This window comes from Chanodichthys erythropterus, chromosome 10 (assembly GCF_024489055.1).
Source record: "Chanodichthys erythropterus isolate Z2021 chromosome 10, ASM2448905v1, whole genome shotgun sequence".
Classification (NCBI taxonomy): domain Eukaryota; kingdom Metazoa; phylum Chordata; class Actinopteri; order Cypriniformes; family Xenocyprididae; genus Chanodichthys; species Chanodichthys erythropterus.
Window position 1 is genome coordinate 36,367,974 of NC_090230.1, and position 27,081 is coordinate 36,395,054.

The 27,081-nt window shown below is 34.1% G+C and overlaps 2 protein-coding genes across 10 annotated transcripts in view; one reads left to right on the top strand and one right to left on the bottom strand.

The window, feature by feature from the left end:
• Positions 1-27,081, top strand: part of aak1b (AP2 associated kinase 1b) — a 64,042-nt gene that overhangs the window by 1,646 nt on the left and 35,315 nt on the right. For 7 of the 9 annotated variants that reach the window (XR_010896178.1, XM_067397582.1, XM_067397581.1 and 4 more), the window contains exons 1-2: positions 15,523-16,502; positions 23,059-23,177. Coding sequence is in view for 8 of the 9 variants with exons in the window: in XM_067397582.1 (XP_067253683.1) it covers positions 16,337-16,502; positions 23,059-23,177 (285 nt within the window). In the remaining variant the exon portion in view is untranslated. Of the gene's footprint in view, positions 1-15,522; positions 16,503-17,312; positions 17,497-23,058; positions 23,178-27,081 lie in introns of those variants that run through there. The other 2 variants (XM_067397584.1, XM_067397585.1) reach the window with 2 other exon arrangements.
• On the bottom strand, positions 1,733-13,698 carry anxa4 (annexin A4). The gene is made up of 13 exons (XM_067397577.1): positions 13,577-13,698; positions 12,101-12,155; positions 11,016-11,103; positions 9,441-9,535; positions 5,741-5,854; positions 4,610-4,700; positions 4,421-4,500; positions 4,194-4,250; positions 3,482-3,575; positions 2,465-2,560; positions 2,319-2,377; positions 2,116-2,238; positions 1,733-2,023 (listed from the first exon to the last, which is right to left on the bottom strand). The coding sequence occupies exons 2-13, from the start codon at positions 12,107-12,109 to the stop codon at positions 1,964-1,966; spliced, it is 966 nt and encodes a 321-aa protein (XP_067253678.1). The 5' UTR covers positions 12,110-12,155; positions 13,577-13,698; the 3' UTR covers positions 1,733-1,963.

The following is a 27,081-nucleotide window of genomic DNA, read 5'->3' on the forward strand; positions in this document are numbered from 1 at the left end:
GTGCGAACGTTTTTGAAATTGATAGTTACTGTCTCCGTGTAATCAAAAATGCTGGTTTAAGAATTTAAAGGGTTAGTTCACCCAAAAATGAAAATTATGTAATTTATTACTCACCCTCATGTCGTTCCAAACCAGTAAGACTTTCATTCATCTTCGGAAAACAAATTAAGATCTTTTTTATTAGGAAATTCGATGACTCAGCGATGAGAATACATTTCATGAGCCAAAAAAACGAAATAACTTTTCAACAATATTTAGTAATTGCTGATTTCAAAACACTGCTTTGAAGCTTTACGGATCTTATGTTTCGATCAGTCGTTTGGAGTGTCAAAGTCAAATGATTTCAGTAAACGAGGCTTTGTTACATCATAAGTGTTTCGCAATTTCAATAGTTCATGTGACTTTGGCAGTTTGATACGCGATCCGAACCACTGATTGAAACAAAAGATTCGTAAAGCTTCAAAGCATATTTTGAAATCGACCATCACTAGATTTTGTTGAAAAGTTATTTTGTTTTTTGGCGCACAAAAAATATTCTCGTCGCTTCATAACATTAAGGTTGAACCACTGTAGTGAATCACTGTAGAACTGTTTTAACTGTCTTTAGTACCTTTCTGGGTATTGAAAGAGTTAATTATCTTGCTGTCAATGCAGGCCTCACTGAGCCATCGGATTTTATCAAAAATATCTTCATTTGTGTTCTGAAGATGAACGAAAGTCTTACAGGTGTGGAACGACATGAGGGTGAATAATAAATGACAGAATTTTCATTTTTGGGTGAACTAACCCTTTAATGTGAATTTGTGTGTTTTAAATGGCCCATTACTATTTATTGCTAGAAAAATAAAAAAAATCTAAGTTTAAACAGAATTCAAATCAGTGTTATTTTAGTATCATTAATATACTATTAAAGTTTTTATTAATATTTTGAATTGATTTTAATTTTTATATTTACAGTTTTAATTTAAATTTAAAGTTTTAGTAATTTTGTTGAGTGTTTTTGTAATTTTTATTAGTTTTTTATATGTATATATAGGTTTTATTACTTTTTCAGCTTTAGTTTTTTTATTTTATTTTAGTGCATTAAGTTAAACTAAATGAAAATGAGAAATGTTGCCTTGGCAAATAGCTGAAATAAAATGTTTTTTTTTTTTTTTTTCCCAGTTAAAGTTTATTATATTTTGTTCCAAAATAAAATAATACAGATTGTTATATATTTTGTGGATAATCAACATTTTCAGAGTGACCATTTATTGAAAATGATAATTGATTTTTGAGTTTCAAACTATTTTGTACCCTACTTGTGGAAAGTGTTTTCCCCAAGGTTTCATGAGAAAATACATGGTTTGATATAGTTTTAAGCCACTAAAACAGCAATCTACATTTGTGACTTAATATGACATGAATATGTGCACAGCGCCACTTAGTGGTAAAAGTGTAAATACACTACTTTTAGTCAGTCATTTTTTCAATAATTGTACCAAACCTCATGTGGTTCATATGTTGCACTTGATTAAATTGAGGAACATCTAGAATCTAGAAACAATCTAGAAAAACATAGAAATAAAGTCTCATATGAGATTTCATATGCCTATGCAAACAACCATGAGCAATTAGTATAATTGGGCTGGGTATACATTGATGTTGTACATTAAACAAATTATACTCAGAGTAATTAAACAAATGGACCTCAATGAAAGAGCCGAGATTAAAAAATGTCCAGCGAGACAACAAAAGATCAATACAGTCAATGTGGGCTGTTCTTTTCTTTTATTTATTTGACAAACTCTAAGATGTGCCAATCTATAAAGGACTCCCATAAATCCCAAGGCAATAAACAACAAAAAAATCACGAATCTCATTTAAAACATCACTGTTTGGTTTTAATTGGTATTACAAACAAGGAATGTGTTTGAAATGCTGAGGGCTGGTGTGAGAGAGAGCGTTTCACACGCCGGATGTGTTACTTTTCCCCTCCACACAGCTCCAGCAGGATCTTACGGTAATCGCCCGATGTGTCACCCTGGAAAACAAATGGATTGTTTTAAAGTAATTGTAATGTTTTGTCAATGGCTTTTGAAGATTGTGTTTAGTTAAATGTCTTCAGTGTCCCACCTTTATAAAGGAGTGAAGGGTCTTTCCATACATCTTTAGGAACTCTGCTTTAATGTCGAGCATATCGATCTCTGCGCGAGCCACCATGATCCTGATCAGCACGCTATCAGTGGTGCCTAAACCCTGAGAGTGCAGAAACAAGAGAAATTATGACTTTTGGTATTAGTCATATCCCTAACATGTGCAAATGTGTTTTCATTTACCTTCATTGACTTATAGAGTCTTTCAGCAAAAAACGCGGGCTTGTTTTTTAGGCATTTCACTGCAAAGGTTAATATATGCATTATATATCCAAGTAGGCAATTGAAAATGTAAAAATGACTGAAATATTGCAATAATCACGACTGACCTATTGCCAGAAATGCGTCCTCCAGGGAGCCGGACATCTCTCTCTTTATGCTGTCTTCAATGTCCCGTCCAGAAATCTTCTGATACTCCTGAAACACTGGTAAAAGACAGTGCTTGAGAAAGTGTGGGATGTAATACTGCTTACTGCAGAGTATGTATAGAGGTTATGTGTGAATTTGAAACAATATGTAATGCTGAAGGTTTCAAACAATAGTACTGGCCTCACAATTTTGCATGTTCAATTCAATGAGCAGCATCTAGTTATCATAGAAATAAACAGTCATTTTGAATTATTAAATAAAATAATTAATTAATTAATTCAGATAAAAATGACAAATAATGTACATTTTGCTTGTCATTATTGCAAAATATGATACTTGGCAAATACATACAAATAAATGGACAGATTGTATACAGCACATTTTTCAATGTAGTAGGTCAATTGGACATTGCTGGCACATGAAATATCTAACTGGAAATAAATAAAAACTAAAAATGAGCTAAAACTGAGTTAAATAAAAACAAATTAAACATATATATATATAAAAAATACAAATGATAAAAGCACAACAAAATGTATATACATGTATATGCATGTATACAATGTATATACATATATGTATGTGTTACATTTGTTTATATAATTTATTTTTTTGAAATCAACTTAATTTTTTGGTTGTTTAATTTTTTTAAAATGTTGTTGTGCTTTTATCATTTGTATTACGTTTTTATTGTGTGTGTGTGTGTGTGTGTGTGTGTGTGTATGTATATATATATATATATATAAAATACTAAAACAACACTGTAGTTCACATAATTTAAATGAACAGTATGAGAAGCAGACCCATGTCCAACTTTTTTTTTCTTTTTTTTTTTTACATCCAGTCACCACAAGGTGGAAGTAATGAGACTAGTTCATTGTTCCAGGGTCATTTCCCCATGCAGCTTTCTGAGGTTACATAAGAGCGATCACATAACTGGGAAGGAGGATTGCTGTTATTATCTGGTAGCACCATACCTCGGAGTAAGTGATTTCTGTTTCTCACACACAGCACAGTGAGGAACTTGACCTCATCCGTTCCCCAACGAGCTTCACCAGCCTCGTAGATGTCCTATTGGATAAGCAATAGAGATCTTTACCTCAGTTATTTCCTCTTATTGTTAATGATTAATGAACATCATCATAACTGTTGTGTGTCTAAGGCTGAACCCCACATAATAAAAAGCAGTATGTACAGAAACACATCCATGAATAATTTTAAATGCAGAGAATATACAGTGGCCTCATTCATTCGAAGTATTTGCACACCTCAGCCAAAATGTAACTATGTCTCTGCGTTAGATAAAATATCAAAGCAAGCAATGTATATTTTAAGGAAAGGCCGCACTAGAACACTTTTGACCATTACTGAATCAACTGAATCAGTCCGAACAAATGAATGAATCTTTTGGTGGATCAAAAAGAATTCAATACATCAAATCTTATGACTTGTTTTGTGGTCCAGGGTCACATATTTCAAAGAGAATATAAAAATGTGTTAATGAAACAATTAAGGAACCAAAATCAGGAATTAAGGTTGATTCTGATTTGGCAAAAAGTGTCCCAGTCAACCTGAATTCAACATTCACACAGACACACACACACACACACGCAGAACCCATTACACCACAAAAATCGAACATGTGCTTATTAGGCCAAAATCTACTGCGAACCATGCTAAAATCCTCACCTTTGCATCTTGGACAGCCTGAGCCTCATCCACCTTGGAGCTCTCGTCACGCCCAGCCTATAAGCAAAGCAGAAAAGACAATATCTATAAATCCAGCATGCCATACCATCAGGAGTCACACCTGCCCCGGCCGAACGGCGAAGGTTTGCAAACAAAAGGGCTGATAAGTGAAGGCATCAAAGAATCTTCTTCACAAATAAGATAACACAGACAGTTTGTTTATTTACCGAGAGTAAAGACACCAAGACCCTCTGGAACATTCCAGACGTGTCTCCGCAGACATCGTCCTCAAGATTCTTGCCATGTTCTGTGATAACGACATAAGAAAAGTGAATGGGAAGAACTGCATATTTTCACAGTATAAGTTTCATAACACAAAAGACTGTCAGTTTACGTCCATGAGTGCTAGCATGTACCTCTCTTGTAAGTAGCAATGATTTCTTTAATCTCAGAATTGGATCTTGAGGCAAGGATGTCAATGAGACAAGCCTCCTCTGTCCCTGCACCCTGGACACAGGGAAGAAAAGAAGTTCATACGGAATATTGCTGAACAAAATTAAGAGGAAAGTTTGGATGATATTATGCCTATTACCATTAATATCTGTACCACAATTCAGGTGATCTGTATCAGGTGAACAATATAATGTTGCCCTGAGTATATTTAGCTTGTGGACAAATTATAGAAAGTTTTCAAGATGTTTTCAAAGAAGACTGCTATCTATTCAGATTTTTGTGAATTTCAATAGCTTAAAACATTATAAAATAAAAAAAAGTAAGTAAAAATAAAAAATATATTTTATTTATTATATTAATTTATTTTTTTTGTAATTCATTTGTATGTAAATATGAAGGTCACTATAATTGCAATCAATTCCAATTATTGTGACTTCTGCAATATATTAAAACAATACAAAATAAAATGTTTATGTATGAAATGAAAATCAATTGTAAAGATATAAAATATATGTAATATAACAAAATAATATAAAATAAAAAAGATTATATTTTATTATAATCATACATTTTATTATAATCATAAATTTATATATATATATATATATATATATATATATATATATTTATTGATTATATATGAAGGTCAACAAGATTGCAATGATTCTGATTTGTGACTTGATAAATAGCTTAAAACAATATAAAAAGATTATATATAAAAAAAATGTACTATGCTAAAAAACTACACTGAAAAAAAATGGTGTAGGATATACTTTGTAATTATTTGTGAAATTGATTTAAACATGAAATTTTGAAGTAGAAAGACTAAAATTTTAAATCTACTAATTCGAGTATTTTGTTATAAATATGTATAACATACATATTTACATGTTCAGTACACCAATGTACTTCAAACAATACCATGTACATGTCCAAAACCCATATAACCATGCAAGACCGTTTGCATAATGATTTTGCCCAAGAACATTTTTGTATCCAAACAGAGAAAGAAAGAAAATGATCACTTTTTTTATTTTAAATAAAGCACAGTACAAACTTTCTTAGCATTTTCCTCACTATTTATCCTCACTAACCTTGATGGCGTTTCTCAGCTCATATGCGTCGTACACTGGGCCTGGCATCATCAAGCCGACCACAACCTTCTCAAAGTTTCCAGTTAGCTCTGACTTCAAGCAGTCAAGCAGTTCCTGAATAGGGATAAAAATATACTGTAATTTACCACGTGTAAAAACACTGTTTGCTTTTATAAATTCAACTGTGCAGAAAAACTTAAAATATTTCTTCTTAGATACATTCATTCATACTTTAAGATTAACTTCCACACAGTTACAAATCTTAAATCACAGAAGGAAAATTAAACAAATGGATTTGGTGTTGGGAAATAGTGTTTTGTTGAGACAGCAGCCCATAGCTGTAATATCTGCAGCAGAGGGAGCTGGGTGGGGAAGGCATGCGGTGTCCACGGGATCATCCTGAACGCTGTTCAGAACTTCCCCCGCTATGACTCACACTTTCTTGCTCCACAAAGGGCGTTTTAGTCACTCAAAGTTTCCATTAACATAAGCATCAAGACCTGACTGTGACTTTCACAGATTCTCATATCATTGACCGGCTTACAGAGTTACAGACAGGTTTACAGATTAATAGAAGGCAGCAACCAGGAAGTACAATAAAAGTCAATGTGGCATGCTTTATACTCTTATGATAATAACAGTCATAAAGCAGGGATGTCTCCTGAAAGGCACCGTTTGTAAACTGCATAGATTCTGTGTTCGCTCAGTGTGTATATTGACATGAAGAGTTAATGATTGAAGACGGTCAACAGCATCTTTTATCAGTGACACATACTCTGCTTTGTCTGTCTTCATACTGGCTACAGAATCATCCAGAAATGTCAACATGGTTATCTAATCACTTTGTGAACCACATGTTTAATGTAAATATAGCCTGATGGCTGCTCACACTGTCCCTGCCATTAGGACCTTCCGCAAAGATAAGATGACAACAACAAGCTTCCCTAATTTTGGCCAAGAAAATGTGCTGTTTTGGTCCATAGTGAGATCTGTTAATGCTAGGTCACTATAGGTCTTACGCGCAACAAACTTTTTCTCTAAAACACGTTGCAATGCTTTCAGTTCAGGTCTTTTGTACAGGTGCATCTCAATAAATTAGAATGTTGTGGAAAAGTTCATTTATTTCAGTAATTCAACTCAAATTGTGGAACTCGTGTATTAAATCAATTCACTGCACGCAGATTGAAGTACTTTAAATCTTTGGTTCTTTTAATTGTGATGATTTTGGCTCATATTTAACAAAAACCCACCAAGTCATCTCAACAAATTAGAATACTTCATTAGATCAATAAAAAAAAAGGAAGGACATTTTAAACAGAAATGTCAGGCTTCTGAAAAGTATGTTTATTTCTATGCACTCAATACTTGATTGGGCCTCCTTTTGCATGAATTACTGCATCAATGTGGCGTGGCATGGAGGCGATCAGCCTGTGGCACTGCTCAGAAGCCCAGGTAGCTTTGATAGCGGCCTTCAGGTCATCTGCATTGTTGGGTCTGGTGTCTCTCATCTTCCTCTTGACAAGACAAGAAGGTCAGGCGAGTTTGCTGGCCAATCAAGCACAGTAACACCATGGTCATTGAACCAGCTTTTGGTACCTTTGGCAGTGTGGGCAGGTGCCAAATCCTGCTGGAAAATTAAATCAGCATCTCCATAAGCTTGTCAGAAGCATGAAGTGCTCTAATATTTCCTGGTAGATGGCTGCGTTGACTGTGGACTTCAGAAAACACAGTGGACCAACACCAGCAGATGATATGGCAGCCCAAATCATCACTGACTGTGGAAACTTCACACTGGACTTCAAGCAACATGGTTTCTGTGCCTCTCCACTCTTCCTCCAGACTCTGGGACCTTGATTTCCAAATTAAATGCAAAATTTACTTTCATCTGAAAAAAGGACTTTGGACCACCGAGCAACAGTCCAGTTCTTTTTCTCCTTAGCCCAGGTAAGATACTTATGATATTGTCTTTGGTTCAGAAGTGACTTGGTATGTGGAAGGTGACAGTTGTAGCCCATTTCCTGAAGATGTCTGTGTGTGGTGGCTCTTGATGCACTGACTCCAGCTTCAGTCCACTCCTTTTGAAGCTCTCCTAAGTTCTTAAATCGGCTTCACCTGACAATCTTCTCAAGCCTGTGGTCATTTTCACTTGTGCACCTTTTCCTACCAAACTTTTTCCTTGCAGTCAACTTTCCATGAATATGCTTTGACACAGCACTCTGCGAACAGCCAGCTCTTTCAGCAATGACCCTCTGTGGCTTACCCTCATTGTAGAGGGTCAGCAGACTTCCCCATGACTGCTGTTGGGATTACTGACCTAAACCCAGTATTTATACTCTGAGAGTGGTAATTTAATAGAACTTGAAATAAAATATTCTAATAATTTGAGATATTGATTTTTTTGATGAGCAGCAAGCTGTAATCATCAAAATGAAAACAAAAAAGTCGAAATATTTTACTTTGTATAATAAATCTAGAATATATTTAAGTTTTACTTTTTGAAATAAATTACAGAATTTTTTTTTCATGATATTCTAATTTACTGAGATGCACCTGTATGTGCTTTGTTAAATATAGAGCCGTTTTACTCAAGATGCCTTCAAAGAGGCTACCAAAGATAAGCATAAATGATGTCCATCACATATGCAGATTAATATCTAAAAGTTTAGATATTTATATTTTTCTTCTTCCCAATAACATTCAGATATTAAAACTGAATAAAAAGCCAACAATAAAAAATAACAAGCTAGGTTAGCTGCATGGTTTCCTTAAAGTTACCCGTGGTGAAAATCAAATTTTTAATGTTTTTTATATGTCTATGTGGTGTTTTTAATATGTTTTAAGACAAACCATGTGCAAATCCATAAGTCAACACCATTGCTGAATATTTTCTCTTTAAAACTGCAGTGATCTAAAGACTCAAATCGCTGTTGTTTCTGACGTCACAAACTACCTTGTAACCAATCAAATCAATGTGCCAGCATGCATTTCATTAACTATGACTGATCTGAAGCAGGGGAGTGGTTATATTTTTCTGGTGATATGCACAATCGATAGATTTACCAATATAGCGGGTGTATGATGAATATTATGATGTAATGATGAGCTATATGCCATTGTTCACTGACATTCTGAGTTGTTCAAAGCATTTCTAAGGATACTGATTGTTAGAAGGCAGCTGTCTGACTCGCGAATGGGAACGGGTTTGTGTAACATTAGCACACATTATTAGCTGTTTGATAACGTAGTCAAGCAAAAGGCTAATCACATTAATTACCGTTATGTAACCGACCCTGTAAACAGCGATACCATTTTGCAGCGTTTACCTCAGTAAGTTGGCCAAGTGGATCTCTGAGCTTGTGCAAGTGAGTGGAGACGGGGCTAATTAGCATATTCATAGATCCGTGTATACTAAATGAAGCAAGGGTGTAGAGTTACATTCAAGCTATTTTAAGGCATGAAGAAATTAATGTTTAAATATGTAATGTTGGTGATCAAAGATGAGTTAAGGGCTAAAGTTGTTGACTATAGGGGGACTTTCAAATTCCATAGATATCGCTGTCAGTTTGTACTACACTTTCTCCGACAAGTGGATGCAACCTGTTTTCCTGTTTGTTCATGTGTCGTTCGAGATAAAGCCCATTTAAAATTGAGAGAATGACAGCTGTTAGTGAGGCAAAAGGTAAAGTATGGAGTATGTTACCTTTCCCACACTCTGTTTGAAAGCTTCCTTGATTTTTATCCTTTGTGCAATAGTGCGATGAGCGAGGATTTCGATGATAGTCGCCTCGTTGGTCCCTGAAAGTAATTCATTTTAAGAAATAGTTAATGAAAAGTGAAATTTCAAACCAATTATTCAATCATTTTGAAATTATCAGCATAAGCTGCATCCTTTTCACTGTTTGTCATCTTCACCAAAACATACTGATAATAGATATTGTGCTTTTTAATGTGCTATTAAATATATATATATATATATATTATATATATATATATATATATATATATATATATAATAAATTATATAATAATTATTACATACATAATAAATAATGTTGCATTTAAGGGTCTTCTGCTCACCAAAGCTGTATTTATTTGATTAAAATACAGTAAGATTGTGAAATATTATTACCATTTAAAACAACTTTTATATTTGAATATTTTAAAATATAATTTATTCCTGTGATCAAAGCTGAATTTTCAACATCATTACTCCAGTCTTCAGTGTCACATGATCCTTCAGAGATTCTAATATGCTGATTTTTCTTATTATTATCATCATCAAACAGTAGTGCTGATTAAGAAAAGAATGAACTGAAAGTTCAAAAGCATTTATTTGAAATGGAAATCGTTTCTAACATTGTAAATGTTTTTACTGTCATATTTGATCAATTTAATGTGCCCTTACTGAATAAAGGAATTAATTTCTTTACATTTTTTCACTAAAATCTTACTAACTTGTATATCTGATTTGCTGCTGAAGAAACATTTCTTATTATTAGCAATATTGGCAAACATATATAAAATACTTTTTGTTATACATTAAATTGTTTATTCTGCAGAAATTCTTTCACTTTTATGTTCCTGTTCCATGGAAGTGATTACACAATTTTCATTTCTGCATATACATTTTTTTAACCTTTTGGAATTACAAGTTATTTAAGGTATCGAATTACATGTTACCCTTAAGGCCACAGGCTGGCAGTCACATGCTTGATTGTAAAACTGCAACTTAATTTTTTTTTTCTCACTGCACAGACATTTTTGACACTTTCAGAATTATAAGTTCACTGTTATTTAAAGTTTCAAACTGCATGTTCCTCATAACTCACTTTAGGCCAACAAGTGAGTCTGTGTCTGACAGCAGCAGTGTGGGTTGTGTTTTGTAATTCACGTCACGCTAAAATCAGCTGAAGTCAGTTAAACTAGAAATCTGCATTCTCAACATCTTGCCAAGCTCTGGTCTACACCTATGAGGAAACAACTTTTCGGTTACTGGACAAATGCCAGAGATTTTTTTTTTTGGGGGGGGGGGGGGATCAAAGCCCAACTGAGCCACAGGTGTCAGTGCTGATTACAGCTTGCAGTTTTAACTGGAAATGAAGAGAGATGTTGTTCTCTGATCTGACTGTTAAGATCCTTAAATGAGAAATGAATGCTTAGACATGATTTAAAATGCATCCGGGTGATGATCCTCATTTTATTCAAATGGGCAGAAAATGTAATCATGTAAATGCGCTCATCTCGAAGTCCGCTTCTGATTTGTCTGATCACTTACCAGCTCCTTTCATAGCACCATAGATTTTTTGGGCATCTTCCTCTGGCTTGAAGCCTGATGCCTCAGTCACGGTTCCACGGTTGCCCAACTACAGCAAAAGAAGAGATAACAGATACGTTTAGAGTTGCTGTCACAGGGCTGCTTGACACCTAGCATATTTTTAAGATCAGATTGTGTCAAAGGTAAAACACATATGTGAAAGTGTGAAAAATTACATTTAGAGCATCACTCTTGGGCACATACACTACAGTTGTTTTTTTTAATGCAGTTAAGACTCTTCTGCACACCAAGGCTGCATTTATTTGATAAAAAATACAATAAAAAGGGTAATATTGTGAAATATTATTACAATTTCAAATAACTGTTTTCTATGTTAATATATTTTAAAATATAATTTATTCTTGTGATGCAAAGCTGAATTTTCATCATCATTACTCCAGTCTTTCTTCAGTGTCACATGATTCTTCGGAAATCATTCTAATATACTGATTTGCTGCTTAATGTTGAAAATAGTTGAGCTGTTTAATTTTATTTGGAAATCATGATAATTTTTTTCAGGATCTTTTGATGAATAGAACGTTCAAAAGAACAGCATTTTTTTGAAATAGAAATCTTTTGTAAAATTATAAATATCTTTACTGTCACTGTTGACAAATTGAATGCATCCTTACAGACTAAAAGTAATAATTTCTTTTTAAAAAATTCTCTATTTTGATGATTTTCCACAGCTAATATTCCACTATAACAATCAATATTTGAGAACATTCACACAATTTCTATTTGTCTGCAAACCTAATTTGAAGCATTTAAGTCTTTAAATCAAAAGGTTTACAAGTTTCAGAATTTTAACTGGCAGAGGAAAATGAGAATGAATGAGAAAATGCAACTTTTATTTGACTACAAATATTTGATATAAATAAACTGCCTTTGAATTATTATTAATTATTGAATTATGTGTTTTAGACATGCTCATGCACATGGTAAATCGCAAGATGATGGTAAAAGTGTCTTTTCATAACTGCTCATATGAGAAAAGTAATGGTAGATGTGCAAAACTCTCTTTACATTCAAAAAACTTTTCTTACCGCTGCCATTGTGATGGAGAAAAGGTTTCAATCTGGAGATGAAGAGATGAGAACACTAAAGGCAAGAAATAAAAAAAGCATTAAATATGGAGTCATTAGGGCAACCACACATGTAAAACACAAATACATTTTTACACTGTTGAAATGCAAAAGTGGTTTGTTATAATAGATTTTACTTTATACATATATAATGTATGTCTTTGAAATCCACAAACATTGACAAAGCAAAAAAAAATAAAAAAAAATACACACATACACATACAGTATATAACAGAAAAGTGACGAAGTCTGTGATATTTTTTGCTAGAATAATGAAAAGCAGTTTGTGCCAATGGTTTCTGACGGCGATCTATTTAGAATGCTTTTTGGGAAACCCTTCCCAGTCTGTTTGGGTTTTTAGAACCATGAAATTTAATAAGTAGGCCTGAGCTCTTAATAACGGGGTTAATGACACTGTTAAATAAATAACAACTTTGGATGCCACTAGCAAAATGGTTTCCACTTTACTATTCAGCTCATTAAACAGAAGAGGCTCAACCGGTAATTAACAGCCTTCTGCTCTGTATCAGTTTCCCATTCAAACAATCAACTTGCAACCTTTTCTAACCCCACAAAGACCCCATTTAAAACACAGAAACATCTGACCGTCTTTCAGTTTCACCCTATTGTTTTCTGTCATTGACAGGGGCCCCATGACTATATAATGCATCATTCAAAGATCTTTTAATAATTTATTCTTTTCATACAACATGCTTTCTTTCAAAGGGCATATACTATATTTGACTCATGCAGTGGAACCTAATCACGATTCAGAAACCTCTTTTGATTTGGAGTCGCAGCATCAGAGATGAATTCATTGACATTCAGTTTCATATTAAAGATTTAGCCCTTATATGAGACATCTCAACATATGTGGCCTAATCTTCAAATAATGCCCAGAGGAAAATGTTATTGCTCAGAAGATAGCTCAGTTGTAAGTTATGATTTAACTATCAACTAAATAAGATTCATCTGAAGAAATTAAAACAGAAACACAGTAACTTTTGACACAGGAAAACTCAGAGGATTAGATGAGAATTGTTTGAGTTAAATCAGTTTTTTCTCTTTCTTTCTTGTGGGACTGCAGATGTAGGTCATTGTCATGTATTTGTAAAACGTGTGGTCTTTTTTATTTGCCATGCAAAGCCATATGACTCATTGTATTTTTAATGAAAGCCACATTTCATGTTTAGCTGTAAAGTCACGTGACGGAATATGGGCGTTCAGAGCTGTAGCAAAAACATTAGGAGAACACTTCATTTTACAAACAAGCTTCAATTCACGAACATTTTTATTTCCATAACATTATTTCTATTCGCCTATTAGATGAGAAAATGAACGTCTATGAGCGTTCGTTATAGAGCGGAAAGAGACGCGGAAAACAAGAACGCGATGAAAGTTTTCTATTGAAGCAGGTGTGAGTTTAATGCTTCTTACCTGCTGAAGCTCTGGATTCAAAGAGATGCGCGACACCCTTACTCTGAATGGATGTGGAGATCTGCGGGAAACTTTCAGAGTTTTGTTCCCAACTTTAGTGGGTGTTGGCTTGCTCTGAGTCGTGTTACAGTTCCTCTTTTACAGCCCCTCCTCTTTATTTTACGTTGAGATGAATGATTGAACGGTTCATAACCTGAGGAACAGTGTGCTGTGGGACTCGCTTGTTGACTTAATGATTTCCACACACATATGATGTGCTTACTGAAGCTTTTGAACTCTGTCAAATGTCTCAGCTAGCCAATATAAACAAGTCAAAAGTGTTTTATTGCGGTTTGTTGTAAACTTTGTGGTAAAGTCGCTCAGGTTTTATTTTTTTATTTTCAAAATTGTTTTGCACGATGCAAAGTTTTCATCTTGGATATACACCCTTAGAAAGCAGCCATATATATTACATATTGCAGAAAATAAGTACTTTTGTAATTATGTACGTGTATGCAAGCGTCAATGTCAAGTCTCTTCAATGGTTTGCATAGAATTTTTAAATTATAGCACCCCCTCTTGGTAAAAGTTGACAATTTTTTTCTTGAGATATATTAAAGGATTAGTTCAAAAAAATGTTTCCTGATAATTTACTCAGCCATTTACTCAGCCCCATGTCATCCAAAATGTTCATGTCTTTCTTTTTTTTCAGTCGAAAAGAAATTAAGGTTTTTGATGAAAACATTCCAGGATTATTCTCCTTACAGTGGACTTCAATGGCCTCCAAACGGTTGAAGGTCAAAATGACAGTTTCAGTGCAGCTTCAAAGAGCTTTAAACGATCCCAGACGAGGAATAAGGGTCTTATCTAGAGAAACAATTGGTAATTTTCGAAAAAGAAAAAGAAAAAAATACGGCTGTATATGCTTTATATGAACAAATGATCGCCGTGCATGTGCTTTCGCCAAAATAGGGAACATGTAGGACATACAGCGAAATCTTTTTGAAGATTACGAAAGTGCAGTTTTGGCAGAGGCACGTGCACGGCGATGATTTGTTTATATAAAGCATATATATATATATATATATATATATATATATATATATATATATATATATATATATATATATATATATATATATATATATATATTTTTTTTTTTTTTTTTTTTTTTAAATTACAGATCGTTTAGCTAGATAAGACCCTTATTCCTCGTCTGGGATCGTTTAAAGCCCTTTGAAGCTGCACTGAAACTGTAATTTTGACCTTCAACTGTTTGGAGTCCATTTAAGTCCACTATAAGGAGAATAATCCTGGAATGTTTTCATCAAAAACCTTAATTTCTTTTCGACTGAAGAAAGAAAGACATGAACATCTTGGATGACAGTGGAGGTGATTAAATTATCAGGAAAATTTTATTTGAAAGTGGACTAATCCTTTAAATTGATTATTCTGCCGAACTTTCCTTCCACTTTTATGTTCATGGAAGTGATTACACAATTTTAAATTAGTTTCGAATTACATGTTACCCTTAAGACCCCATGCAGGCTGGCAGTCACTTGCTTGATTGTAAAACTGCAAGAGATTACTTCTTTTTTCCCACTGCACAGACATTTTTGACACTTTCAAAATTATTAGTTCACTGTTATTTAAAGTTTCAAATTGCATGTTCCTCATAACTTACTTTAGGCCAACAAGTGAGTCTGTGTCTGACAGCAGGAGTGTGGGTTGTGTTTTTTGTAATTCACGTCACGCTAAAATCAGTTGAAGTCAGTTAAACCGGAAATCTGCATTTTCAACATCTTACCAAGCTCTGGTCTACACCTATGATGTGGACGCCACACATTTTGAAGACTAAGTTGCAAAACTCATTCAAATAAAGTAAAATGAAGCGTTTTTCTATTAAGAGTTTCGGACTTTTATTATAGTTGTTTTAGCGCTGGCTTCACTCTTCCGGTGTGGTTTCCGGTTAGCTGGCGCATCTGCAGCATCCGAAGCCGCAGACGAGAATCGCCATGAACAACACTCTCAATTCTGCTTGAATTTGATTCTCTCTTATTAAAATCAAATCGCATCCGTTCACCGTTCACCTGCAGGCCACCGACGGGAGCGCGCAGATGAGATGCGAAACGCGTTTGAATGGGTTTTGCAGGAATGCTAGCGTTAGCGCCTAGCTGATTATGTATTGAATTAAAATTATTATTTTTTCATCAATCAAGAGACGAGTTAATATGATTATATGCGTTTAACTCATGAAATTATCCATCATTTTGATTAATATCCGCCTGTCATCTATTTTTCTGTGAAAAGTGGGTGATTTTTCATAGGTTTTAATGAGCTGCACAGCTGGCTGATGATGGAGAGTTTGACTTTCATCCATCCAAACAATAATTTCTGTTCACTTCATATTTGAAGGTTTACTTTTCAACGGGGCTTGAATGTTTACGTCGATTTCCGCTGGATTTCAATATTTATATCGTGATATGAGCCCGTGTCACTAGGCACTACAAACACAATCATATCAGGCCATCACAGGTTGATGCTGTTTATTTTGAATATACTCAACTGTGATGCTTTAATTTAGTACATATACCGTTTACATTCATTTACTTGTACGTTTTTGTGGCTATACGGTTCATTTAAGCTGTGATCAGCTCCAGAGTTGGGCTGCAAGTCCATGTTTGACAGTCGCAGCTGATCTAGACCTCTGGCACCAGAACAACCAACCCACTTTAGTTTCTTATAGACTTGCATAAGTGTTTAAGCGATCTTTGACACATCATGAAGAAGTTCTTTGACTCCCGGAGGGAGCTGGTGGGCTCTGGACCCGGTTCTGGAGGGGGAGCTGGAGGTTCTGGATCCAGCAGTGGTGTTGGTGGTAATTTCATCGGACGGGCTTTCACTGTCGGAAGACACCAGGTCACTGTAGAAGAAACTTTGGCAGAAGGTACGTCATGCTGATGTTTGATATTTCTGGGTAAATTTAATTTGAACAATATCCAAATTTGACAATGAAGTTATCCACAAAAACAGTGTAACTGTCATTTATAGATGATCATGGACGGTTGAGTGTATTGTATTACTAAGTAATTGCTGTAATTTAATTTTCCGATGAAAAAGTAATGTTACTCTTAAATTTTCTGTGATTTAATTACAGTCCTGATGTGATTGCATAAAACTATAGAACAATTCTATATAAAACAATAGTGAATTTCACATCTAATTATAAAATGTATGTTTTCAATATAACCTTCTCCCTTTAAAAACTAAGAAGAATGTATGCAATTTTTATATTTGTTTGGAAGAGTCAAGTCATCTTTATTTATGTAGCGCTTTATATAATTGATTGTCTCAAAGCAGCTTTACAGTGATAGCAGGAAAATGATTCAATGATGCAAACAGAGATCATCAATTATTAATAAATTAGTTCATTTAATCTATAAAAGAAGTTCTGCAGAAAACACCGATGTCATCGTCCAGCTCAGTTCAGTTCTCATAAGTGTCAGTGCAGTCAAATCAATAATATTGTTGAATATTAAGTGTCCCCAACTAAGCAAGCCAGACGCGACAGTGGCAAGGAACCCAAACTCCATCAGGTGACAGAATGGAGAGAAAAAAACAGCCTTGGGAGATACCAGGCTCAGTCAGGGGGCCAGTTCTCCTCCGGCCAACGAACGAACGAACGAACAAGGTGTGATTATAATTTAGGCTGCATCACAAGCATTCGAATATTTCATCCAGTTCCTTTTGCTTGAAGATCGGATTCATCATGCCAGTATGGAGACGAAGCTGGTCATAGGTCTGTGCAGAGGACTTGTCTGGTTCTTGTGGTCTTTGCTGAGGATCTTCACAGGGGATTGTCATTCAGAGCTGTGTTGTGGTCGTGTCTAGCTGCAGGTCCACCATCTGATCTGGATACAGACTGGACACTGCTGACTACGGTAACCTCGGGATAAACGGAGAGACTAATATTAGCGTAGATGCCATTCTTCTTACGATGTAACAAGTACGTCGGGTGTTATGGGAAGGGTTCCCGGTTTCTTTAACGGATGTGAATTATAGAAATGTGATAATGTGTTGTGTGTATGCCAGGTAAAGAGATGTGTTTTAGTCCAGATTTAAACAGAGCAGAGTTTGTATGCTTCCCGAACAAGGCTAGGAAGCCTGTTCCAGAGTGTGGGTGCTAACAAGGGAAAAGGTTCTACCGATATTCAAGGTTTTGTCAACTAGCCAGAATTTTGAGATCACAATAGACACGAAGAACTATAATGCATTAAGAGCTCGCTCAAGTAATGAGGAGCTAAACCATTTAGTGCTTTGTAAGTAATTGGCAAGATTTTAAAATATATGTGATGTTTAATAGGGAGCCAATGCAGTGTTGACAGAAATGGGCTAATATGCTTCTAGTAAGAACTCTAGGGCAACCACCCAGTGGAGCATTACAAAGATGTAACAAGAGCAGCCATCAAGTGCACTCTAGGTTATTATGTGTGGAGGCTTTTGGTCCAAAAATTAAAACCTCTTTTTGTTCAGAATTAAGTAGTAGGAAATTACTAGTCATACATTTTTTTTTTTTTTTTTTTAATATCAACTATGCATTCCGTTAAATTTGGGAATTGAATGTATTTCGTCAGGGTGTGAAGAAATACAGAACTGAGGATAATCAGCGTAACAGTGAAAACTAATGCCATGCTTCCTAATGATATCTCCCAAGGCTAGCATGTACACGGTGAAAAGTAACGGTCCTAGTACTGAGCCTTGTGGTACTCCATACTGAACTTGTGATCGATATGACAGCTCTTCATTTCATTTACTGTCAGATAAGTATGATTTGAGCCATGCCAATGCAATTCCGCTAATGCCATTTCTTTCTAAAAAGGAAGAGTATAGTGCCTTTTCTTAGTATTTTTGTCAGAAAAGGGAAATTATAGATCGGTCTGTAATGAACTAGTTCTCTAGGATCAAGTTGTGTTTTGAGTTGAAATATGGGAATTTTAAAATTGTTTGCAGTTTGTTCATAGAAATTGTGTGTAATATATTGCAGAATGAGTGTTATATATATATATATTATACACACATTTAATAATGGATATTTACTCTATATTTTCTCAAAATTCGCTTAACAAAAATGTTGTAATTCAATTGTCAAAGCAGTTAATTTTTAAAAAGGGGCAGGTTGTAGTATTTCTGCCAAACATATACAGTCATTGGCCAATGCTGATCATCTCAAAATCGCCAAATATTGAATAATTAATCTGCCTAGACAACATAATACTTTGTCACTACTTAATGTTTTCTTTTCAACCCTTCTTAATGTTCAATAGTGTAGGCCAGTTAGGTACAGAATTAATCCACCGTACAAATGGCCTGATGGTGAACTGTGGTTAGATCTCAGTGCTCTTCTCAGCTCCTCTGGCAGCTTTATTTAGTGGCCTAAATCCTTTGTATGGAAATCCCTGCTCATCTGTACTTGGGTGTTGACATGTCCGGCAGTGTGACATGTTATACTCCATCTAAACTATTTGAAACGGCATTTCATTGATTCTTTTAGAATTATTATTATAATTTTTTTTTTTTTTTTATTAATTGAGAGACTATATGGAGTATCTGTACTTAAAAACAATAATTTGTCACGTTGTAAAAAGAGATACTGTACCCTTCAAAAGATTTTTTTTAGTATTAATAATCAATTAAAATTATTTTATTCAGCTAGGATACATAAAATTGTTCAAGTGACAGTAAAGACATTTATAATAAAAGATTTATATTTCAAGTAAATTGTTCTTTTGAACTTTATCAAATAATGAATCCTGGATTTTTAAAAAATCTAATTTATCAATTTATGTTGTAAGCATCTATGAGTCAGAAATGTTTCTTGAGCAGCAAATCAGCATATGATTTCTGAAGGATCATGTGACACTGAACACTGGAGTAATGATTATGAAAGTTCAGCTTTTTCATCACAGGAATGTTAACTGTTAACTACTTTTCTAGTTGAATGTATTTTGTTTTCACAATATTACAGTATTTTTCATCAAATAAATGATGCAGCCTTTGTGAGCATAATATATTTTCTTTCAAAAAAAAAAAAAAAAAAAATATATATATATATATATATATATATCTTACTGACCCCAAACCTTTAAACTGTATGTTAATTCTAACCTGGCATGTTGATGTTGATTCAAAGGTCTGTTTTTGAGTGAGGAACTCTGTGAGGACATTCTGTCATTAGGATATATACTCTACCTCATGTTGTTAAGAGAGGATAGAGTTCAGCGTAATATTGACCCTATGCTATGAAGTGAATGTTGTCCAGGTGCTGTGAAAGCTTTTAAAATGTTAAAAATCAAAATGAAAGTCCTGCCTAAAACCTCTTTTGTGGTGTACAGAAGAAAGCGTTAAATTGTTTTGTAACAACATGAGTGCGAGCGTCCATTACATCACAAATTGCGTGTGTTATCAGTGTTGTAAAAGAAACAGTTGTTTGCTCTGTTTAATTGAATTTCCAGTTCACAGATGGAACTGCTAACAAAGCTAATAGACTTTCAGGCCTGGTGCATCTCAGACTCATCTGTGCTGTTCAAACACCTCTCAGCATCTTTTTTTCAGCTCTGCAATAAAAAAAAAAAAACTGCTTTGGAGAATCTCATTGATTGTTTGACTGTAAATGGACTGTTCCTATAGAGCTAGATCCTTGAAGAAATATCTGCGTCCTACTTTCCCCCACAAGTTTCCCCCTGTGCCTGCTTTGACGAATAACACTCTGCTCCACATTATGCTAACACAGCAAATCTGAGACACACATAAACACACAGGCTCTCATCTCTGGCTGGGCACATCAGCGTGGACTATGACTATGACTTCTAGGGATGTACAGATTTGGACTGTGGATTTACCATTCTAATTTCACGTAGTGTCTATGCTTTAATTTTCCTGAGGAACCTCCTGGAATACCCTCTCAATCGAACTTTGCTTATGCTTTTCTTTAAAAAAAATAAAAAATAATAATATTAATGATTTGGAATCGCCTCTGTAAGAGGTCCTACCTTACCAACCCAATTGTTAATAATATAAAGGATAAAAAGCATGAGGATTAAGAAAACGGCAAAAAAAAGGAAACCCTCCTGGATTCTATTATAGATGTTAACCCCCCAAATCTCTATTCTCTCAAACTGAACCACGTTGGGAAGCAAGTCTGAATTTGCTCGATTCAATAGAATTCTCTTCTCTTTCTTTTAGTCATCCATGAAACCTCTGCTTCTTGGCCAGAAATCTTTAAATTTTCAGAAAAGCCCTTGAAGGGTTTCCATAATCTGTTTTTTATCATTTCAAAGGGTGAATGAGTTTTTCTAATTCCTAAAATAGGATTAAATATCTAATAAAATGATAATTGAAATATTCATTTCAGTTAAAATCTAGTATCTGATACAAACAAATTGCATTAGGTTGATTAGATCATTGTGTGGTCACTCAAATGTTACACTGTTTTGTTTTAAGGCAAGACACCACAGATGAATAGGTTAAAAATTTTAACTGACACGTCATCGTCATACTTCCCCAGTTGATTAATTACAGTACATTTAAGACAATTGTTCTCTGAAATGTCATATTTAAATATGAAAATGAGGCATTATCTGTTGAAATACCCACAAACCACGAGTAATTCGTCTGCACTTGCTTACGCTTGTTCTGAGTACTTCCACTAAAATGTCTGGCTCAACAAAACAGAATTTAATGCTTGCATGCAGAAATGTGAAGAATGCATTTTGTAATAGTGAGCTTTTGGACAGTCTGGCCAGTGATTGATCACAAATAGTTATAAATAATTTTTGATGATTAATAATATTTGTATGAATAATTTTATTATTTTTATAATTATTATTGCTTTTTTTTTTAAACTATATTTAAAGCAGTGTTAATTTTGACAGCAAATTTTGATTTAGTTTTAGTCATAGTCTTTTGACTAAAATGCCATTTAGTTTTAGTCATATTTTAGTCATTGGAAATTGTTTTAGTTTTAGTCTAGTTTTAGTCGACTAAATATCATAAGATTTTAGTCGACTAAATCTACAGTAGAATTAGTCGACTAAAATCTAATTTAGTTAAATTGTAAGCATTAAGCATTTCCAATAAAAATGCTTCCACAGATCCAATACACTGATATAGGTACATCTGATATTCCCCAAACTGTTTATGTTCACCCAACTGTACTTTGCTCACCAAAGCGGATGGTTTTTGACCGTTCAAGTGCAAAAACATGTGAAAGAGCAAAATTCAGTACTTTTCAGGGATTGACACACTTATCATTGAGGTAGGCTACTATTATAGATTTCATTTAAAAAAAAAAATTAGATTTGATTTTTAGTTTTTCCTGCTTTCATTGTAATTTTAGTTAAAAGTTTTAGTAATTTTTTGTTTGTCTTTTAGTTTTTGCTTTTAAATGTCTATAACTTTTTATTTTTTGTTTATTTTAATACCTCAGGTTAAGCTAAAGCTTAGAAACTATTAAGTTTACATTTTTATAAGTTTACATTTTTATATATTTATCTTTTATTTCAGTTAATGTTTATTTAAAGTAATGAAGATTTCTTTGGTTTTAGGTTTAGTTAACTATAATAACTACTTTAATAACTATAATACTTGTAAAATATATTGAATAATGTGTCAAATAATGTTCTTAGTCTTTCCTTCCTGTGACAGAAGATACAGTAGTTTACTATGAATTAAACAGAAAATAAATTAAATACAGTTTATTGTTTAAACAAAATAACAATAATGACCAGGAAAAAAATAATAATTATAAACCATCCCGAAATACACCGTGACTCTTATTCTGAAATGTCTGCAGTCTGCGCTGTAGCAGGCTGCTCATGAGGGAGATAAATATGCATTCTTTCAACCGTCTAAAACATGCTACCATATAAACATCGTGTAGTAAACATTGTCATAATTCATCAACATTAGCTTATAAGCAATCGGATGGCATAAATGTGCGCTATTCATTAATTGTGCAGCAGTCAGATGTGCTGCTGCACGAGCCTGTAGAGCGCGCAACAGCGCCGCGTTTCCCGCGGTTAGATCAGCACATTACAGTTCAAATGTGCGCATCTTCCACACAGGACAGCAGTCCTGACTGGATATCTTCCCAAATCGTCCCTCTCTTTCATTTTCGTCTCGTTTTTATTCGTTGACGAAAATTAGAGTAGATTTTAGTCATAGTTTTAGTCATTCAAAACGCATTTTTATTTAGTCATCGTCTCTTTTTCGTCCGTGAAAAAATGTCGTTGACGAAAATTATGACGAAAATTATTCGTCAACGAAATTAACACTGATTTAAAGAATAAATAATTGTATATTTTATATAATATAAAATAATGAAATGAAATTTCTTGCTGATTTCCACATGGAGGCAGTGTTGTGGTGTAAATATCACCTTACTCCTTAGTTCTCAAGCTTATTTTCAGCAAAAGCATCTAAACTTTGTGTGTTTGTCTTTGCAGGTGGCTTTGCAATCGTCTTCTTGGTGCGAACTAATCAGGGGGTGCGCTGTGCCCTAAAGAGGATGTACGTCAACAATGAACACGACCTTCAGATCTGCAAGCGTGAGATCCAGATCATGGTGAGCATGATGAAATGTCTTCTGATATTTGAGACATGTATAGACATGATTTACACTGTTCAAAAGTTTGAGGTCAGTAAGTTTTTTTTTTTATATTATTATTTTTAATTTAGCAAGGATAGATTAAATTGATCAAAAGTGACCGGCAAGACATTTATAATGTTCAGAAAGATTTCAATTTTTAAATAAATAGGTTTTTTTTTTTTTTTTTGCTTTCTATTCATCAAAGTATCCTAAAAAAAAAGGTAAATTTTCCACAAAAATATAAAGCAGCATATCTGTTTTCAACATTGATAATAATAAGACATGTTTCTTGAGAATGATTTCTGAAGGATCATGTGACACTGAATACTGGAGTGATGTTGCTGAAAATTCAGCTTTGATATCACAGGAATAAATTACTTTTTTTAAAATAGTATTATTTCAAATTGTAATATTTCACAAATCACATTATTAGTGTTTTTACTGTATTTTTGATCAAATAATTGCAGCTTTGGTGAGTATAAGAGACTGTATAAGAAAAAAATCTTGCTGACCCCAAACCTTTGAATGGTAGGTACTATATAATATTTAATTTAATATAGTATTTAAAAATCTGAGCTAACATCAACAAAGTCATGCCGTCTGAGAAACCCATGGTTTAATGAAGACTGCAAAAAGGTTATTGCTGATCGGAAGAAGGCAGAAAGAACCATTAATAAACATCCAACAACAGAAAACCTCATCAGCCTGAAAATCTGTTGAGCAAAAGCACGAAAAATTATTAATTATTAATGAAACAAAGAGAAACTTGCTCGTTATCATCATTAAATACAAGAACTCACACAAGGTATGTTTTTGTATCGGAGAAAGTTTGAGTCTTAAATCGAAATTAATCCATTATCTGTGTCTATATTTGTTCTTCATGCGAGTAAATGCTAAATCCCCACTTTTACAAAGGTGCACTGTCGAGAACGACAGTAATTTAGCACAATTTAAGGCAGCAGATTCTGCAAGCAATCTATCATATGCATGCTGCTTGTGTGGATACAGTCATTTTTGACTGCAAATGATGAGGTAATTTGATTAAATGTACTGGATTTATGACATTTTGGCAGTTAGAAATACATGCTCGATTTTAATATTATTTTAAGGTAGAATTAAATAACTACTCAGCATTTTGTTCGTGTACCCCCTTTTGTCACCTCACGTACCTCCAGGGGTATGCGTACCCCAGTTTGGGAACCACTGATCTACCCTATAGTGTTATTATTATAGTGTCCAGTTATTCTACTGGAAAATTTCAATAACATCTGGAAATTAGGAGAATTACCATATTACTGGAAAGAGGCAATAATTATACCAGTACCTAAACCTGGAAAAGACCATACTGACTCAAATAAATATCATCCAATAGACCTTTTTCACACTTCCGGGTTTTTGGCTTCCGGAATGAGCCACACAGTGTAAAAGATTTTCTGGTTACAGTGATAGATAGCCTCGATCAGAACCAGTTCGGGAATCAAAGTCGTTTTACGAATTAAATGTCTTGAAAATGTTTGAACGGTCTTGGTGAATTATTGGTGAGACTACAGAGCTCTCATTAAGAGCTAAATTTAATAAATAATTTGAAGTGATGGCGGTTAAACTGGTTATATTCTTCGTGTATGTTTGGTGCGGCTGTGCATTATCGCGCTCCATGTGCTGTACAGACAGTGTCTGTGTCTAAACGTGCATACTATGTGACATTATTAATATTCAGTACTATTTAGGGTGGATAGTATGCACATATTGAGATGTATAGAGTGTTTTTAGCGACGTGCTGGGGAAATGATCGACTGGTAGATCCCTTATCACACAAGCCTGATCCTCTGATTCGTGAAGCAGGACTGCTCGCACCATGATATTTCTGGATATAAACACTTCAGTCATCTCTCACTCATTTTCCTGTCATCATCATTTTAAAGTGTGTATTATGCGCAGCATTGTTGTGCTATTGCAACATGCAAAGACTGATAGTTGTGTACAGTGTGGTTTTGGAAATTATGTCTTAGTTTAATCATTTTAATCGATCAGGATTAATTATAACATATGCTTGAATGTGGGATGTGATGCCATATGAGACATGCTATATATTTTTTAAAACGTAGCTATTAAACTCACGACAATATTATGTATCTCACGACTTTATATCCCACATTAAAGTATATATTGGGAGTTAATTTTTTTAATTAATAAATTATATAAATGTTCGTAGTACGTAATACTATCTGGGAAATTGCTGAATGCGTAGCTGCATAGCCTTTGCTGTATGACAGCTGGTGATATAAATCCATCTTCCGGTAAATTCGATCAACGGTCTGAGTGGCTGTATAAGCTACAAACAAGTAGAAAATAATTTATTTGTAGATTATACAAAAGCTAATTGGAAAACAGACAAAACAGAAAAGGTAAGAAGCGATATTTGAGAAAAGAGCATATCAATGTAATAGCCGTAGACGCATAGCGGAACTAACTTTACCCTGCGTCACGTGATTTCCGATTCTTGTGAAAAAGGTCTATAGCCCTAACTAGTTGTTTATGCAAAACCATGGAACGTATGATCAATGACCGGCTGGTGTGGACCTTGGAAAAAGATCAAGAGATCAATAAATATCAGTGTGGATTTAGACGAGGAAAAAGTACTCTTGATTATCATATAAGATTAGAATCTTTTGTATGAGATGGTTTTATTAAAAAGTATTATCTGACTTGCATGTACAAGAATCAGGAGTGCCTCAAGGAAGTATACTTTCAGTAACTCTTTTTAGTATTAAAATGAATGGTATTGTAAGAGTTATGGGGTCTAATATATTTCATAGTTTATATGTAGATGATGTGTGTATTTGTTATAAAGGAAAAATATGAACGTAATTGAAAGACAAATACAAATATGTATAAATGTATGACTGTCAGTAAAAAATGGCTTTAAATTTTCTAAATCAAAAACCGTATGTATGCATTTTTTTTTTTTTTTCTTTTCGGTCTATGCACTTAGATCCAGAGCTTTTTTTAGAAAGAGAACTTATAAAAGTTGTACAATAGACAAAATTCCTAGAACTTAATTTTGATAACAAACTATCCTTTATTCCTCATATTAAAATGCTGCGAAATAGATGTTTTAAAGCAATGGCTATTATAAAAGTGCTAGCAAGGATTAAATGGGGTTGCCGATTGTGAAGTACTCTTAAGACTTTATAGGACACTTGTTCGATCAAAAATGGACTATGGGAGTATTGTTTATGGATCTGCTAGGAAGTCATACATCAAAATGCTGGACACAGTACATCATACAGGATTGAAACTTGCCTTAGGAGCATTTAGGACTTCCCCAATTCAGAGCATGTATACAGAAACAAGAGAACCATCCTTATATAACAGAAGGCTGAAATTGACTCTCAACTGTGTAGTTAAGCTAAAAGCTAATGAAAGTAACCCAGCATATTCTTCACTTTTTCATCCTCCATATTCACATTTGTATGAAGCCAGACCCAGATACATCAGTCCTTTTGGAATTCGTATAAAATCACACTTGGAAAATATGGACATTAATCTGGATATCCTAACATCGACACATGTGTGTCCTATACCGCCCTGGAATATTAAAAAAACAATCATCATCATGAACCTGGCTCAGTATAAAAAAAAAGACAAACCATCCAAATGTTTATTGGGAGGAATTTTTGGATATAAGACGCAGCTTGCCAACTCATGTACCTGTGTACACACAGATGGGTCAAAGTCAGACAGTCGGGTATCTGCCGCAGTAGTGATTTGGTCAAAACGCTATGGCAAGTGTATTTCTAGAAAAAGTTCAGTTTTCACAGCTGAAGCTTGTGCATTTTAGCTCTTGAACAAATAGAGAAGGAACAACAACGCAATTTTT